At 45.6% G+C, this 17,633-nt stretch overlaps 1 protein-coding gene across 1 annotated transcript in view; it reads right to left on the bottom strand.

Annotated features, from left to right (window-relative positions):
* Positions 1–2,074: 2,074 nt before the first annotated feature.
* The window catches only part of BSX (brain specific homeobox), a 37,492-nt gene continuing 21,933 nt past the window's right edge, over positions 2,075–17,633 (bottom strand). The window contains exons 2-3 of the mRNA XM_085646766.1: positions 10,997–11,208; positions 2,075–3,141 (exon numbers count right to left, since the gene is read on the bottom strand). Of these exons, the coding sequence (XP_085502892.1) occupies positions 2,914–3,141; positions 10,997–11,208 (440 nt within the window). The 3' untranslated portion in view covers positions 2,075–2,913. The remainder of the gene's footprint in view (positions 3,142–10,996; positions 11,209–17,633) is intronic.

Below are 17,633 nucleotides of genomic sequence, written 5' to 3'. Positions count from 1 at the left end.
TAGCTATGACGTTGCACCAATCATAATGAGAGCATCGCTGAAGGAGCCAGAATGCCACAAATATTAGCTTCACAAAGCTCTAGAATGACCACTACTTTGCTGTTTGTGGTACTTCTCCACTGCTGACTTTCACCTCCCATGTACTCCCTTTTGTTTCCCGTTTGCTACCTTTCCCTTGTGGGTGCTACCCTTCACCTCCTGGTTCCTGCCAAATGCTGTTGCTTCTGTCTTTTACTGCTCCACTGGTTCTCAGGACAGAAGATAGAAATTAATTGCAGGTAAGCCTCATCAGCTTTTGAGAAAGTCATGTGCACACCAATCGTTAAGAAAATAGGGATTTAAAGTCAGCTGCAGAGAATGGATTGGCTGGGCTTTTCTGCTTGTTTCTTGCCCTCTGTTTTTCTTTTTCTGCTAATTTCTTGCCCTATGTTTGTGTCTTCTCTGCTAGTTTCTTGCCTTCTGTTTATGCCTTCTCTACTCATTGCTTGCCCTCTTTCTGCCTTTTCTGTTTGTTTCTTGCCCTCTGTTTTGCTTTATTATGCTTGTTTCTTGCCGTCTATTTATGCATTGCCTGCTCATTTCTTGCCGTCTATTTGTGTCTTCTCTGCTCATTTCTTGCATTCTTTTTGCCTTTTCTGCTCATTTCTTGCCCTCATTTTGCCTTTCCTGCTCTTTCTTGCCCTCAGTTTCTGCCTTCTGTGCTCGTTTTTTGCCCTTGTTTGCCTTTTCAGCTTGTTTCTTGCTCTTTTTGCCATTTCTGCATTTTTCTTGCCCTGTGCGTTCTCTTCTTGTTTATTGTCGTCTGTTTGTGCCTTCTCTGCTTGTTTCCTGCCCACTTTGTGCCTTTCTGCTCGTTTCCTGGCCTCTGTTTTGCTTTATTCTGCTGCTCTCCTGCCCTCTGTATTGCTTTTTCTGCTTGTTTACAGCCCTATTTTGCTTTTTACTGCTCATTCCTTGACCTCTGTTTGAGCCTTCTCTGCTTGTTTGTTTCTTACCATCTTTTTGTCTTTTCTGCTCATTTCTTGCCGTCTGTTCCTGCCTTCTCTAACTTTTCTTACCCTCTTTCTTCTTTTTCTGCAAGTTTTTTGCCCTCCGTTTCTGCCTTCTCTGCTCATTTCTTGCCCTCTTTTTGCCTTTTCTGCTCATTTCTTGCCATCTTTTTTCCTTTTCTGCTTGTTTCTTGCCCTCTGTTTTGCTTTTCTGTTAATTTCTTGACCTATTCCTGCTGTTTCCTAACTCTTGCCACCCACCGCCTCTACCTCCCCCAGGACACCCTTCCTAGAGGACTTCAGAAATAGACTCAAGGCCTGACTTTCCAACTGAGACCTTGAACCCCATCGCCCAGATACTCATAGAGGTAACAGAGCTGTGCACTACAAATGCTGATGGCATTATTGATTGATTCCCCACCTCAGCCATACATACGCAGCTTAGAAGACCAGAACGCTCTAACCACATGTAATTAAGATGTTCAGTTTACTAAACACTCTTATTATGTTTAATATCATTCGCCAGGTAAAACCAGATATCGCCTGGAAAATACATTTGAGGATGGCTGTCGATGATGCAGAGAATAAGCTTCCAGAAATGTTTCACAGGTGGCGGGAAGGGGCAGGGGATGCATAAAAATAGATTTGCTAGGGAGGCTTGGCCTAAAAAAATTTGAAGATCACTGATCTAGAGAAGGTAAATTTGTCCCTCACAGGGGTGACATTGTGCTGTAAATCATTCACCATAACTGTGTTTGTGTGCTTTAACCTAGAGGCAATTTGTTGTTATTTTTATTAACACTTAGGATTTGTTCTATGATTTTCATTTTACTTCTCATTTTTTTCCATCCCACTTAAAATTATAAAGACTTTTGTGGTTTTCTTGATAGTGTTTAATACTGCTTATGCATATCTGATTGTCTTTGCTGATCTTATTGTATTGTTGTTATGCAGTATATAATGAACTCAATAAAGTCTTTTAAACATGAATAATTCGCTTTGCAGGTGAATACATCTCTACAGAATTCCCCTCTTCCCTCGACATTTGCCTCCTGGTTGTTTTCTGTGGCTTGATGATATGCCATAAAGATATTCTGCAATGCTCACTTTGTATGCTGAAATGTTCCAAAGTTCCAGCCAATATAACCGTTTTTGTTGTGCTGGTGTTAGTAAGCAAGGCCGATGAATGCTGTTGAACGCAAACACTATTTGATAGTTCTGGGTCGTGATTTATTCATCGTCGGATTCTCTCTTCCACATACATTTCTGCTGGTTCAGTGTATCTGAGTGAGCCAAAATATGACATTTTAAAAATCGTTTTAATCCCAATTTAGTAATCCCATGAACGATTTGGGAGAATGTGACTAAGTGCCCACTTAAATATTATACATAATTAAAAATAAGTGCTTCGTGAGTGAAAATAAGCAAAATGAGATTGTAAGAGAAAAAACACGTGTCATAGGTGCTCAGACAACCTAATAAATACTTGTGGAGAGGAACATGCACTAAAACCTAATTTCAATATTAGTCTCTAAAGTGAGATAAGGAGTGCCCCTTGCAGTGGTATATTTCTGTTGATGAAGTTCAGCTGTGCGGTAGAAATAAATGCCAGTCAATTCCTCTGACTTCTGTTTTTTGTTGCACATACTTGCATATATATGTCCTTCTGATAGTTAATAATTCATGGGGTTGGTAGGACGCCACATTGGAATGCTACATCTGTAGAAGAGTTTAAGATTCCGAAGAACATCTGTATTTTACACAAAACATTACAGGTGGCTGGTCGGTACCTGCCAGGCCTTTAAGTTCAGCTTGTCCCTCTACGGAGTTATAAGACGCTGCTTTACTCTGTTTAGTTCAGGGCGTGGCCAGTTCACGTCAGTTTCTATTGGGTCGGATTGAGTCTGTACAATTTGCAGAAGGCTCATAACAAACGTGGTGACGCGCTCACGTCGTCTTCGATGATGTCCACGTCGTCGTCGGGCTCCTCAGCCAGGAAGCGATTCTTAGTGCCGGAGCCGGTCTCCGTGAGTTCGGTTTCGCTTGAGCTCAGCTCCAGGCAGCCTTCACTCGAGGGGTTTTTCGGGTCATCCTGGGTTTTTCTCAGCTGCTTTTTGTGCTTCATTCTTCTGTTCTGAAACCACGTTTTCACCTGGAAGTGAAGAAGAGAAGCAGAGATGTGAAAAGCGTCAGTCACTTCAACCCCTCGTTAGAGGTGGTGAGCGCTATATGAATGCGAATATAATACAAGTTGTAAGCAAAGAAGCAACCGGTCTAACATGGGGAGTTTCCTTCGGAGGTGTGATGGAGGATGAGAGGAAGGGGAGAAGAGGAGAGGTGACGGGGGCTCAAAGGGAGGGGGCGTCCAAAGTTTTTCAGAGGATGGTATTTTGAAATAAACTGGAACTTATGGGGGGCGATAAATCAACAAGGCCTGGCTGGAGGTTCGAGTAAACACGCCAGTTGCAATACTGTCACACATGTCTCATGTACTTGCTTTGGCAAGCCTGGTATGTTTTTACATCTGTACATCCAGTGTTCATTATTCTTGCAGACTTGAGAGGTTTGCCTCCCTCGCTGACTCTTTCCTGAAAGAGGTCCTAGGTGGAGGCCGGGACAAGGCAGCATTGGCACAGACAGTGTGCAGCCCACAGAGAATGACAGTTAGGGATGTGAGATATATACATTTTCTCTGCTGCCGCAACACATTACACCCGGATCCCTATCAATAGAACAGTGGCTGATGAGGCCCAAAAAAACTGAAAGCAGGCTTGGATTGCTTGCTCTCCCCTTCAGAGGAGACCCGATATAGCCGTTTGGGCTGGGCTGTTCCTACTGGAGCAGGACTAGGGCTGATCTGCGTGTGGTTGAGCCTGGTCTGTAGGGGAAGAGTGCACAAACAATTGACTGGAAGAAGCAGATCAGAGTAATTACCGGTGTTTGTGATTAATCACTATTTTTGCATTGCTTACAGACAGCGACAACACTGTAGGTTGCACTTCATTTTAATTACTCTAGGAACTCGGTTAACTACAGTACAGTGACAACGCAATGGGAGCTGTGCTTACTGTTGTGGCATCTTATTGGCAGCTGCCTAGCTCCACTTACTGCAGTGATAGTACAATGATGGCTACACTTACTGCAGTGACATCACAGCGGTGGCTGCACTTACTGCAGTGACATCACAGCGGTGGCTGCACTTACTGCAGTGACATCACAATGGTGGCTACACTTACTGCAGTAATGAAAAACATCCCTATAGTGACTACTATTACTGAAGTGACATTGCTACCCTGGCATCACAATATAATATACCATGTTATTTGTAAAGCACATGTTCACCCAGAAGGGTATCTTGGCACTGAATAACAGATGTTCATTGTTACCCAACAGCAATCCTTTTATCAACCTCAGAATGATGAAAGGCTGAGTGGACCTGCCGAGATTGGAACCTGTGACCATGAGGTCAAACACAGGCCACTGCAGTGGTTGCATTAGTCCACTGAGCCACCAGACGGGGCTATAGATCTGCCGTTAGTGCAGTGACACTGCACTGGTCCCCACAGTCACTTGCATTGCAGTAGGCGCTGCCCTTCCTGTCTTGACATGGCAGTGAGAGCAGCCACTTTTGAGTTGACATCACCCTAGGAGTTACATCTGATTAAGCAACATCGCATTGGGAGCTGCCCATACTGTAGCAACATCACAATGGGAGCTGCCCATACTGCAGTAACATCAAATTGGGAGCTGCCCATACTGCTGTAACATCACATTGGGAGCTGCCCATACTGCTGTAACATCACATTGTCAGCTGCCCATACTGCAGTACCATCACATTGGGAGCTGCCCATACTGCTGTAACATCACATTGGGAGCTGCCCATACTGCAGTAACATCGCATTGGGAGCTGCCCATACTGCTGTAACATGACATTGGGGGCTGACCATACTGCAGTAACATTGCATTGGGAGCTGCCCATACTGTAGTAACATCACATTGTGAGCTGCCCATACTGCAGTAACATCACATTGGGAGCTGCCCAGACTGCTGTAACATCACTTTGTCCGCTGCCCATACTGCAGTACCATCACATTGGGAGCTGCCCATACTGCAGTACCATCACATTGGGAGCTGCCCATGCTGCAGTAATATCACATTGGGAGCGCCCCGTACTGCAGTAACATCACCACATTGGGAGCTACAGTTATTGCTCTGATGTTGTACTGGAATCTGCCCTTGCTGCAGTGACATCTCTCCAGAGGTTGCCCTTACTGCAGTGGCACACCACTAGCATTTGCCATAACAACACTGACACCACAAATTCTATCTGCCCTTACTGCAGTGATACTGCACCGTACACTGTCCATACTTGAGTGGTATCACTTTGGAGCTGCCCTTACTGCCGTGCCATCACACTGGAAGCTGCACTTACATCTGTGGCTTCTCACTGGCAGCTCCCTAGCTTAGAGCAGTGATATCACACTGGGCGCTGTGACATCGCACTGGAGTCTGTCATTACTGTACTGATATCACAATGTGAAACCACACTTACTGCTGTAGCACTCAGTGGTTAATTTGAGCCAGTGGTTTCTGGTGTTCAGCACTGGCACTTAATTCTGAACATCGGCACTAATGACAGCCCACCACATGCTGGCACTGTGCCTAATTTTGAGATGAGCACAACAGTGTTCAATAATTCAACATACATTAAAAACTGATAATTTAACCTCCCATGAAATGCTTTCAGCTTTGGGTGGTCTGGAATAGTCTGAATTGTCACATGTGTGAGAGCGCAATTGTTACTAGTTGTGTTGGTACTGTTGTTGGCAGCGCTGACAGGGGCAATGGGTAGTGCAGGCTGCAGTGGCCTCCTGCGAAGGGCCCAGGCACTTACTTTTCTACAAATTAAACACTGGTGGCACTGCACTCGACCCTGTTCATACCTCTTTATTGGAGCCATATTACAGTATCTTTCATGTAGTCAGAATGCCTTGTGCACAGTCCTTCCTGTGGCACCACCAAGGCTTTAAGTGAGCCGGGTCTCACCAGTGCTGAGCACCAGCAGTTTTTTAAAGGGGGCCCCGAAACAGGTCTCTATCGGGCTCTGTTTTGTGCCCCGGCACAGGCGGTCCATTTTTTTCCAGACTGCAGTGACTGCACGCACATCGATGTGCGCGTGCTCACACTGCTCACTTCTCACTAGTGGAGAAGTTACGGCATGACGTCATGCTAGGTGAGCATTGTAGGGGAAGGGAATTCCTTTAAAGAGAGTCATTTTCTCTCTGGATTTCCCTTCTCTTTTTAAAGCTCAGGAGCATCAACATTGTTGTAGCGTCACCAGGGCTTTAAGTGGAAGCTTTTTCAATATTATATACAAGCCACAGATGCTGCTTATTTATCTTATGCAACAAACAACCATTGATAAAGCCAATAGTCCTGACTTGTTGTAGGTATGATGTTACTTGTTGTATCATATATCTGGATGCAATGACAGAAACCGCAAAATACAAGTTGGGCGGCACACTATGCTAAGCACCGATTTTTAGCTTACTTGATTTAAACCACGCCTTAATTATATTGGCCACGCGCCTTTGAGAGACCCCCAAGTTTCCCACTTAAAGCCCTGGGCACCACCCTAATGGAAGCAGCCGACACCACAGTGACGCCACATCGAGAGCAGCACTCTTGTGTAACACATGCAGCCAGCCAAGATATATCAGTCCAGAGTTATCTCTAAATCACATCTCAAACCCTGGAGGTCTAGCGCCTACTGCACATTCTGACACTAGTAGATCACTCTCCCAGAAATTCCACATCCCTGCTAATCTCTCACCGTATCACCCACCCACTGCAATATGGCGGCCAAGTGCATATGTCACTGCAGGCATGTCCCTTGCACAGGATGCCTTTTCCCATCTGCAGAGCTCACTCCCAGTCACATCGCACCTCCTGTACTTCTAAAACCTCAAACTGCAGCCCCTGCGTAACTCTTTCAAGTGCGACAATCATCACCCTGTGGCTCTCCCTCTCTGCATACATCACCCTCTGCATCTCTCTCAAGGCACATCAGTCCAGCAGCTCCCTCGGACCTTTTTCAGTGAGCAAATCACCACTGCAGCTGTCTCTTGCAGAACACATCACCAGCATAGACTTCTCTTCAAGCCACCTCTTGCCCTCATGGCTTCCTCTTTTAGGCGGCTGCCACTGGGCATGCTCTAGGCCTAAATACAGGTGTCCAGGCCCGGACTGACTATATAGTCCATCAGACTTTTCCCGCTGGCCTGGACCAACTGGAGGCCGATTCTGAAAGCCCAGGACCGCTTACGGTGCCTCTGTCACTTTCCGAGGCTCCCGAGATTAATTATAGCAGGCAGGGGACTTCGAGAGAGAGAAAAAGAGGAAGGGAGATAGAAAATGATGAGAGATGGGAGAAGCGGTGAGAGAATCAAAGGATTGAAATAGAAAAACTGAGTGATGAGAGGAAGGGAAGGGGCTGCTTTGAACATCTTTGCCAGGATTAATTTTGGTCCCCCCATTCCGGCCCTGGTGTCCATATCAACTCCCATGGGCTGTGTTTTTTAATCTGTGTATGACGGGTCTCCAAGGCCTTGTTTACCTAGGCTTTGTGGTTTTATATCTGTCTATGGCTGTCGCTCTTATACCTGCTGCCACGGCTTTGTGCTTCTGTAACTATGCATGAGTGTTTCTGAGTATTCAATGCCAAATCGATGTAGTTCCATACCCCTATATCTGTGTTCGTGCAGCTCTAGGCTGTGTAGTTTTGTGCCTGGAGTGAGTTTGCCCTGGTATTTAATGTTGTTTTTGTGGTTCAGTAACTATGCAGCAACATTTCTCAGTTCTGTATGCCCATGCAAAATGTTCATGACAGCAAAATCCTGCATAAGCCCTGATTTTTGTGTTACTGATTTGGGGAATTTGTTTCACTGTTTTCAAAATTTGCATGCAGGGGGACTTCCATGAGGAAATGGTGAAATTGTACTTGTGTTGTGAAATTGTTTCAAACGCACAAAAGGTGATGGGTGTAATACTTGCACTTTGTCTAGCCACTGGATCTCGCTTAAAGCAGCATTTAAACTCATCATTCTTTTGCCCACCAGTTTGGACCCAGACGTATGCAAATTAGCCTTGACCCTGCTCCTATAGGAATATTCCAGCCTGAACTGCCAAGCCAGGCCCTCCCTGAACCAGAGCAGAATCAACTCAAGACCGGTTTCGCCCTGATTGGGGCTCTTTAGTCGGTGCAGCCTGGTTCCAGTGGTACAGTGAGCGGTGGGGTTGGGATGCCACCCTAAGTGATTGCCAGGGATTAGACAAATTGTAAGCATTCCTCCCATCACTTTTTGTGTGTTTGATGAAACTGTGTCAACAATTCATTGAGCTACAATTTTCATGCAGCTGACCACCTAGGTGCAATATGCACAAAACTCAAAATTTTCCCCATAAGTATGCCTATTATAGGTGGTAAAACAATTCACAATACTGACCTCCCCTGCTTCTGGCCTGCATTCTAGGTTGGTGGCATGCGTCTCTGCACGTTTCTAAGCACCCCATCGTCTATCGCTGTCTGTCTCTCCTAAGCCATTCAACCAGCCCAAAGCAGTTCCCAGCCTTCTAAAAGACCACTGACTGCCAGCACAAGCATGCACCTTTGCATCCATCTTCCTGACATAGTACGTTTAGTGGAATTCACCCCTTCCAGACTGCCCCCCTCCCTTACACTTTTCGTGCTGGCATGAGTGCTCCTGGGAAGGTACCTGTTAAGACCCATAGCAGGTGCAGCCTGCTACAGTCACGCCTCCCCCTCCCCCATTTCCTGCTTTTGCTGTTCCTGGAAAGGGACATCAATCAAATAGCGGGTGAGACGAAGGGAGCATGCCATACCCTTTATGGACCATGGGGCATCAGTAGTAAGAGTCTGGGAAAGCCCAGGCCAGGCTGGACAATTTTAGCTATGCACAAATCTAGTCTGTACCCGACCTTGGCTGCTCCCTGTTCACAGAATGCCATGCCGGGCCTTATGGGTATATATATTTCTACTAATATGCAGGGCTTTATGTTGGCCAGTTTCTGTTGGTGCTCAGCACCAGCAGTTCTCACAACCAGGGGGCCTATTTACAAGGAAAAAGCAGAGTGCAGTGCTGCGGTAAATTTTTCAGCGCCTTGCTCTGCCATTTCCAAAATGCATGGATGCGCCATATTTACAATAATACGGACACCCTTGTGTCATAGTGCACGGGTGCCTGTGTTGCAGGGAATTATTGTTTATGTTGAGGAAGGAACATCTTCCTGCACATAAACAATTAATAATGGTGATTTGTTACTTCTATGTGTGCTGCATTCAATAGCAAATCACCATTATTTAATGATTGGTTATGGACATCTTCCTGCACATAAACAAACATTAATGGCGTTTTGCTCTTTCTTTGTGTGCAGCAGAATGCAACACACATAGAAAAAGCAATAACGAGGATAAATATAAGTATTTCTACTTGTTGCGCCATTCTAACGCCTGCTATTGCATGGCGTTACTTTATGGCGCTGCCTCCGATTTACAGATCCTTGTAAATTTGGGGCAGCGTCAAAAAGTAATAGGAGTTGCGGTGAAACACCCACGGCAACACCCATGGCACGCTCTTTTCACGCAGACACTTGCTTGAACGGGTACCATACGTAGAAAGCAGTGTTAACGCCACTTTGTAAACATGGTTCAGGTCATTGGGCCACTGGAACTTTGGCAAAAGTGACGTTCCAGTGGTGCAATCTTCTTGTAAATAGGCCACTAGGGGTTGAGACGGTTCTGTATCGGGCCTTCCATTTTTGCCCTCACCCTCATTAAGAAAAACATATGAACTCGACGAGGTCCCACCCATCCCCAGCCCTTGATGGAAGTTCGTAGAGACTGCTTTGTTATGTATGCAGTCACGATTATCAGCTAATTAAAAACATATGCTCACCTGATAGTGATCTGAAAGTGCACACTGCGGAATCTGCAGGAGGGGCGATGGGCAGAGCGCAGGCTCTATATGTTAACACGTATGTAGTGAGTAGTGATTTGCTGATAAAGCTGCTGCGGCCCAATTTTTAGCAACTTCTGGACATTGGTTATGCCCACAAGGAATACAAAGTCCGTATTTTTCCAAATGGTTTGATCTAAACTGCCTAATAGAGCGTTACAGTCATCTTCCAAATTGTCGAGGCAAAAATAGCAGCCCTGTCCGGCGAGAGGAAGAGAGGACGCGCTGAACCTTAGCGCATTTTCAGCTGATCATACTAAAGGAGAGATATAAAACGGAGAAAAAGGCATTCCGTCAAAGCCCTTCTTTCGCAGCAGCAGTTACTGCAATTGATAGTTTACTAAACTGATGCAAAGTTCTCTTGAGTGTTTTTGTTTTTCCTAGTTAATGGCATCTGTCACTGTGATAAAGTTTAGGCTAATGACCTGTTCATCTGAAGCACAGAGCAGCTGGACTTTGTTAGAACAAATGCATACACTTTCCTAGCCTCTCACACTCTGCAATCACGGAGCCACCTTTGTCTTTTTATTATGCAGAACATGAAAACAGGCAGCCTGTAGCTCAAAAAATGTGTCAGTTGTTTATAAGTACCAGTATTTTCTCTAAAAAAAATATTTTTTAGACTTACTATTTCTAAGGGCACAGAAAAAACGCTTCGGCGGAAAATTTTAATATATTGTTGATTATGATTTTGTGAAAAACTGTTTGTTGAATGAATTAATTTGTGCCGCACAGGATTCTGAATGATTGAATTTGTGCAGCGTAGGATTCTGAATGAATACATTTGTGTAGCACGTGATTCTGAATGAATACATTTGTGCAGTACAGGATTCTAGTTCCAACTATTATGCCACTCCCTTTGAAACAGAGGCCACGCAGGAGTCCGTGTTACCATTTATGCCACCTTCCCTCTCCCTTTCCACCGCACTTAAAGCACTGTTAGGTGCCGCTCCAGGCCGAATGCGTCCATACCTGTGTCTCGGAGAGGCTGAGGGCCGTGGCCAGCTCCACTCGCTCAGGCGTAGACAGATAGCGCTGCAGCTCGAAGCGTTTCTCCAGCCCAGAGAGCTGCGAGTCGGAGAAGACGGTGCGCGCCTTCCGGCGGCGGCAGTGCTTTCCGGGGAGCTCCGGGTGATGTGGGAAGAGAGCGGGCACAGGCAGGCCAGCAGGGGGCAGAGCGAACCCTGAGGAAGAGAGACAAGACCTGTGTTAATACACTGACCTTAGCCAGGCAGTGAAATCCTTCAATACGTAGGTGCACAAGCGACCTAATATGGCGCCTCGGTGTCAGGTGTAATTGTTACAAGAAAAGTGTCCATTGCCTGGTATACAAAGATCTCTAGATACTATATCTGCAAAAGACAGGTCTGAACAGCAACACTACTGCTTCGGAAGCTGTCTTGCAGACACTATCTGTTACACGAGGTTGTGACGCTAAACACAATCTGTTACAGAAATTATGAAGAGAAACTGCTCAGCACTGCCAGTTACAGGAAGATTTGAAAAGCAATACTATTTGTTATAAGAGAGTGTGCCCTGGAACACTTAAAGTTACAGAGAGGAATTCCATGAGTTCTGCAAAGGTGTGCAGAGGAACGCTGTTACTGTAAGGCCTATAGAAATACACTATCTGTTGCAGACAGGTTAAAGAGGAACAGTGCCTGCTACGAATATATGTCGTTACAACGAATTCCGTTGCAACGCATGCCTTTACCACGCATGCGTTACAACGGAATGATTTTTCCTCGCATAATCTTTACCACTAATATTCCTTTACCACGCATACTTGCATGGTAATGGAATACTCTTGGTAAAGGTTATACCCCTCCCCTGTACCCTTACGTGAGCCCCCTTCCCCCAATATTTTTTTAATTATCCCTTCCCGTTACCCTCAATATATATATATGTATTTTAAATTTGTATTTCCCTTACCTCTTCACGTCGTCTCTTCGTTCTTCCTTCCTGATTTACGTTATACGTCTTATATTTGAATCGTCATTTCCTTTCTCATAAAACGACGTTGATTTCCTGTCCTTCCCCACGTTATTTTTATTTATTTATTTGGGGGGGGGGGACCCCCCACCCCCCTTTTTTTTCTTATTTTTTACTTTTTATTTTTTGGGGGGAGACCCCCCCAAGCCCCCTTTTTTTTCTAATTTTTTCCTTTAACTCGCGTCTTCAACACCTTAGACAGTAAAAAAGGACTACACTAATGACGTTAATGCAGGACGTAGCAGACGATGAAGGCGGAAGAAGACTTGCGTGGTAAAGATGTTCGTTGAAGAAGAACGCGTGGTGAAGACGTCCACGAGGTAAGTGTTGTGTGGTAAACGTTCCTCGTTGTAATGCCATCGTGGTAAAGAATGTTTCCCTTCTGCTACAGACTGTGCACTGAAACACTTGGGGCCCGATTCACAGAACAAACTTAAGGCAAAATCCTAAACTTAGTACCATTTTAGTATTCACAGAATGCACTTACTACTTCTGGTATTCACAGAATGAACTTACTACTTTTGCGATTCACAGAATAAACTTACTACTTTCGCTATTCACAGAATGGATTTAAGACTACTAAGTTTACGTCCGCACTCGGGCCGGAAATTCCGGCCTGGAGGCGGAGCTTCCAGCCCGGAGGCGGACCTTCCGGACCGGAGGCGGGGCTTCCGGGCCGGAGGCGGAGCTTCTGGCCCAGAGGTGGAGATTTAAAATCTCCGCCACTGGCCGGAATCCCCACCTCCGGCCCGGAAGCTCCGCCTCCGGCCCGGAAGCCCCACCTCCGGCCCGGAAGCTCCGCCTCCGGGCCGGAATTTCCGGCCCGAGTGCGGACGTAAAGTTAGTAGTCTTAAATCCATCTGTGAATAGCAAAAGTAGTAAGTTTATTCTGTGAATCGCAAAAGTAGTAAGTTCATTCTGTGAATACCAGAAGTAGTAAGTGCATTCTGTGAATACCAAAATGTTACTAAGTTTAGGATTTTGCCTTAAGTTTGTTCTGTGAATCGGGCCCTATCTGTACTGGACGATGTGAAGGGAAGCACTATTTGTTACAGGAAGGTGCGCCGTAGAACACTATCTGTTACAGGAAAGTGTGCCAGGGAACACTATCGGTTACGGGAGAGTGTGTCATGGAACACTATCTGTTATGGGAGAGTGCGCTGTGAAACACTATCTGTTATGGGAGAGTGTGCTGTGGAACACTATCTGTTATAGGAGAGTGTGCTGTGGAACACTATCTGTTACACGAAGGTGCGCCGTAGAACACTATCTGTTACAGGAAAGTGCGCCAGGGAACACTATCGGTTACGGGAGAGTGTGTCATGGAACACTATCTGTTACAGGAAGGTGTGCTGTGGAACACTATCTGTTATGGGAGAGTGCGCTGTGAAACACTATCTGTTACACGAAGGTGCGCCATAGAACACTATCTGTTACAGGAAAGAGCGCCAGGGAACACTATCGGTTACGGGGGAGTGTGTCATGGAACACTATCTGTTATGGGAGAGTGTGCTGTGGAACACTATCTGTATGGGAGAGTGTGCTGTGGAACACTATCTGTTATTGGAGAGTGTGCTGTGAAACACTATCTGTTATGAGAGAGTGTGCTGTGAAACACTGTCTGTTATAGAAGAGTGTGCTGTGGAACACTATCTGTTATGGGAAAGTGTGCTGTGAAACACTATCTGTTATGAGAGAGTGTGCTGTGAAACACTATCTGTTATAGAAGAGTGTGCTGTGGAACACTATCTGTTATGGGAAAGTATGCTGTGAAACACTATCTGTTATGGGAGAGTGTGCTGTGGAACACTATCTGTTATGGGAGAGTGTGCTGTAGAACACTATCTGTTACAGGAGAGTGTGCTGTGGAACATTATCTGTTATGGGAGAGTGTGCTGTGAAACACTATCTGTTATAGAAGAGTGTGCTGTTTAACACTATCTGTTATGAGAGAGTGTGCTGTGAAACACTATCTGTTATAGAAGAGTGTGCTGTGGAACACTATCTGTTATGGGAAAGTGTGCTGTGAAACACTATCTCTTATGGGAGAGTGTGCTGTGGAACACTATCTGTTATGGGAGAGTGTGCTGTAGAACACTATCTGTTACAGGAGAGTGTGCTGTGGAACACTATCTGTTATGGGAGAGTGCGCTGTGAAACACTATCTGTTACACGAAGGTGCGCCGTAGAACACTATCTGTTACAGGGAGGTGGGCCAGGGAACACTATCGGTTACGGGAGAGTCTGTCATGGAACACTATCTGTTATAGGAGAGTGTGCCGTGGAACACTGTCTGTTACAGGACAGTGCGCTGTGAAGCACTATCGCTTACGGGAGAGTGCGCTGTGGAACAGTATCTGTTATGGGAGAGTGCGCCGTGGAACACTATTTGTTACAGGAAGGTGGGCTAGGGAACACTATCAGTTATGGGAGAGTGTGTCATAGGACACTGTCTGTTACAGGAGAGTGTGCCGTGGAAAACTGTCTGTTACAGGATGGTGCGCTGTGGAGCACTATCCCTTACGGGAGACTGCGCTGTGGAACAGTATCTGTTATGGGAGAGTGCGCCGTGGAACACTATTTGTTATGGGAGAGTGTGCCATGTAACATTATCTGTTACGGGAGAGTGCACAGGGAACACTATCTGTTGCAGGAGAGTGTGCCATGGAACACTATCTGGTACGGGAGTGCAGTGGAACACTATCTGTTATGGGAGTACAGTGGAACACTATCTGTTACAAGAGAATTTGCTGTGGAACACTAATAAGTTACAGAGAGAAATGCTGTGTGTTCCACAAGGTGTGAAGAGAAACACTATTTTTACAGGAATGTGTGAAGAAGGCAATGAATGGACCTAGCACAATGCTATTACAGAAGTTGGGCCGAGGAACAATATCTGTTCTATTAAGGTTTGTGGTATAGCAAGATGTGAAGAGAAACACTACCTGTTACAGGAAGGTGTGCTGTGGAACACTATCTGCTACAGTAGGGTGTGCTGTGGAACACTATCTGTTAAAGGAGAGTGTGCCGTGGAACACTATCTGTTACGGGGGAGTACGCCGTGGAACACTATCTGTTAAGGGAGAGTGTGCCGTGGAACACTATCTGTTACAGGAGAGTGCGCCATGGATCACTATCTGGTATGGAAGAGTGTGCTGTTAAACACTCTCTCTTACAGCAAGTTGTGCCTTGAAACACTATCTGTTACGGAAGAGTGTGCCTTGGAACACTATCTGTTACGGGAGAGTGTGCTGTTGCGGGAGAGTGCGCAGTGGAACACTATCTGTTACAGGGGAGTGTGTTGTGTAACACTATCTGTTACAGGAAGGTGTGCCTTGGAATACTATCTGTTACAGAAGAGTGTGCCGTAGAACATTATCTGTTACAGGAAGGTGTGCCGTGGAACACTGTCTGTTACAGGAGAGTGTGCCGTAGAACATTATCTGTTACAGGAAGGCGTGCCGTGGAACACTGTCTGTTACAGGAGAGTGTGCCATGGAACACTATCTGTTACAGGAGTGTGTCCCATGGAACACTATCTGTTACAGGAGAGTGCGCCATGGAACACTATCTGTTACAGGAGGGTGTCCCATGGAACACTATCTGTTACAGGAGAGTGTGCCGTGGAACACTAATACTTTACAGAGAGGAATACTGTGTGTTCCACAAGGTGCGAAGAGAAACACTCTTTGTTACAGGAATGTGTGAAGAAGACTATCATAAGACAGTGTTAGGAGGAACACTGTCTTTACAGAAAAGTGTTAAGAACAGTATTTGTCACAGGATGGTCTGAAGAGACTCCAGCTGTCACAGACAGATGTAAAGAGAAACACTGGTGTGTTGAGTGGTATTTTCTGGGAAGGCCTCGGGGCTCCATCTTGTACAGGAATGTGTGAGGGGGAGCACTGTATGATACAAGACTGAATGCACAAGAGTATTGTCTTTTATAGGATCTTGTGCCAAGGCACAGTATCCTTTACAGCAAGGGGTATTTGTATTTATTGAAAAGACAACATTTCTGCAGGAAATGCTGTACATAAGGACAATATCTTCTGACGGGTGCGTAAAGCTGTGTAGTTGGAGTTGATGAAGATGAGGGTTACGCGAAGGAACTATAGTGGAGAGGGGCTCACATACAGGGAGAGGACAGCAATGAGTAATGTACGTCAGCCCAGGGAGTCGTAATGCCGAATGTGTGAGTTTTGAATAGAGGCCTGTAGGTGGTATACTTCTGGCAATGGGTGGAAGGACTTACTAGAGCAGTGGGCAAGTGTGAGCACAAGCAGGACTTTGCCATGGGAGTTTGGGCACCATGAAGGTTGAAGACATCAGGCACAAACATGCAGTGAGCGTGTGGTGAATAGTACATTAATCGACTTCAAATGTGTTCCTTGACACAAAACTCCTTGAAGACTGAAATTATTAATTTTCTAGCCTACTTGGCACTCATTCATCTTCCAATCACTAATTTGCTTTCCCTTGGCCCTAGAACCCCACCGGAGGGACCATAAGCCTCCGTGTGCTTTTAGTTTTCATCCCGACCATAAGCCGGGAGTTCTTCGTCACTGCACCAGTCACTGCCCCCGGATACCACCTACTCAGCATTCACAACTGTCCCCAAATTCCCTTCCAGACGCTACAGCATCCTATCTCTACTTGTATTGAGCAAGTTAGGTTTGTGTAGCGCCTTATGGGGCATTTCTACTTTCGGATAAAGTTCGAAGTTTTGACACCGGTAGACCGGAGTGATGTGTGTATGAAATGCTTGAGTGAAACAGTTCTGGTTCTCAGAATTTCGCTTCTGTTTCAGTGCCACAAAAGAAAACCGAACCTAAGAAAAAGTTATAAACACATTTGAGTGAAAATTCTCCCAACATGTGGGTGAATGTTTTGGCATTTCGCGGTGGTTTGCAAAACATGTGAACCAACACGAAACATCAAAACGTTCATGGACGATCTTAAAATAAAGAATCACAAAATCAGTCACGCGGAATTTCGCGCGGAGAAACGGTAACAAAGAGAAAATCTGTACTGCATATGAAATTCTTCCAAGGGTGGACTTTGCATGTTTTGCGTTTAAAAGCACACGTAGCAAATCTTTGTTATTAAGGACATGGGGGCATATTTACAAGCCCCTTGCGCCACCTGTGCGTCACTTTTAAGTTTTAACATGGAAAAAGTGACGCACAGGCGGCGCAGGGGGCTTGTAAATAAGCCCCATGGTGCTGTGGAATGGAGTTAGACAGGTCTCTTTGGGATATTTGTGCACACGAACAGTGCGTATTACAGTGAAGTGTGCAGAGGAACCCTAATAGTCACAAGAGGACACTACTTTTAGCATGTAGGCACAGGGTCGCTGTCTGTTGCAGAGCTGCCGACTTTGGAGCTGTGGAACCAGGTTCAAGTCTCGGCGTCAGCTCAACATCTTGTGATTCTGGACAAATCACCTAATCTCCCCGTGCCTACCAATGAATGATTTTATCCTTGTGTAACGTAACTGGTGCCCGTGTAAAGCGCTCCAATACATTCGGGTGGAGTTCGTGTTATATATAACTGCCAAAAAACAACAAAAACCTGTGCAGTTAAACACTGCCTTTTAAGAAGAAATGTGGTGGCC

Source organism: Triturus cristatus, chromosome 3_2, assembly GCF_964204655.1.
Source record: "Triturus cristatus chromosome 3_2, aTriCri1.1, whole genome shotgun sequence".
NCBI classification, from domain to species: Eukaryota; Metazoa; Chordata; class Amphibia; order Caudata; family Salamandridae; genus Triturus; species Triturus cristatus.
The sequence above is the reverse complement of the archived record's forward strand: the minus strand, read 5'-3'. Positions and strand labels throughout refer to the sequence as shown.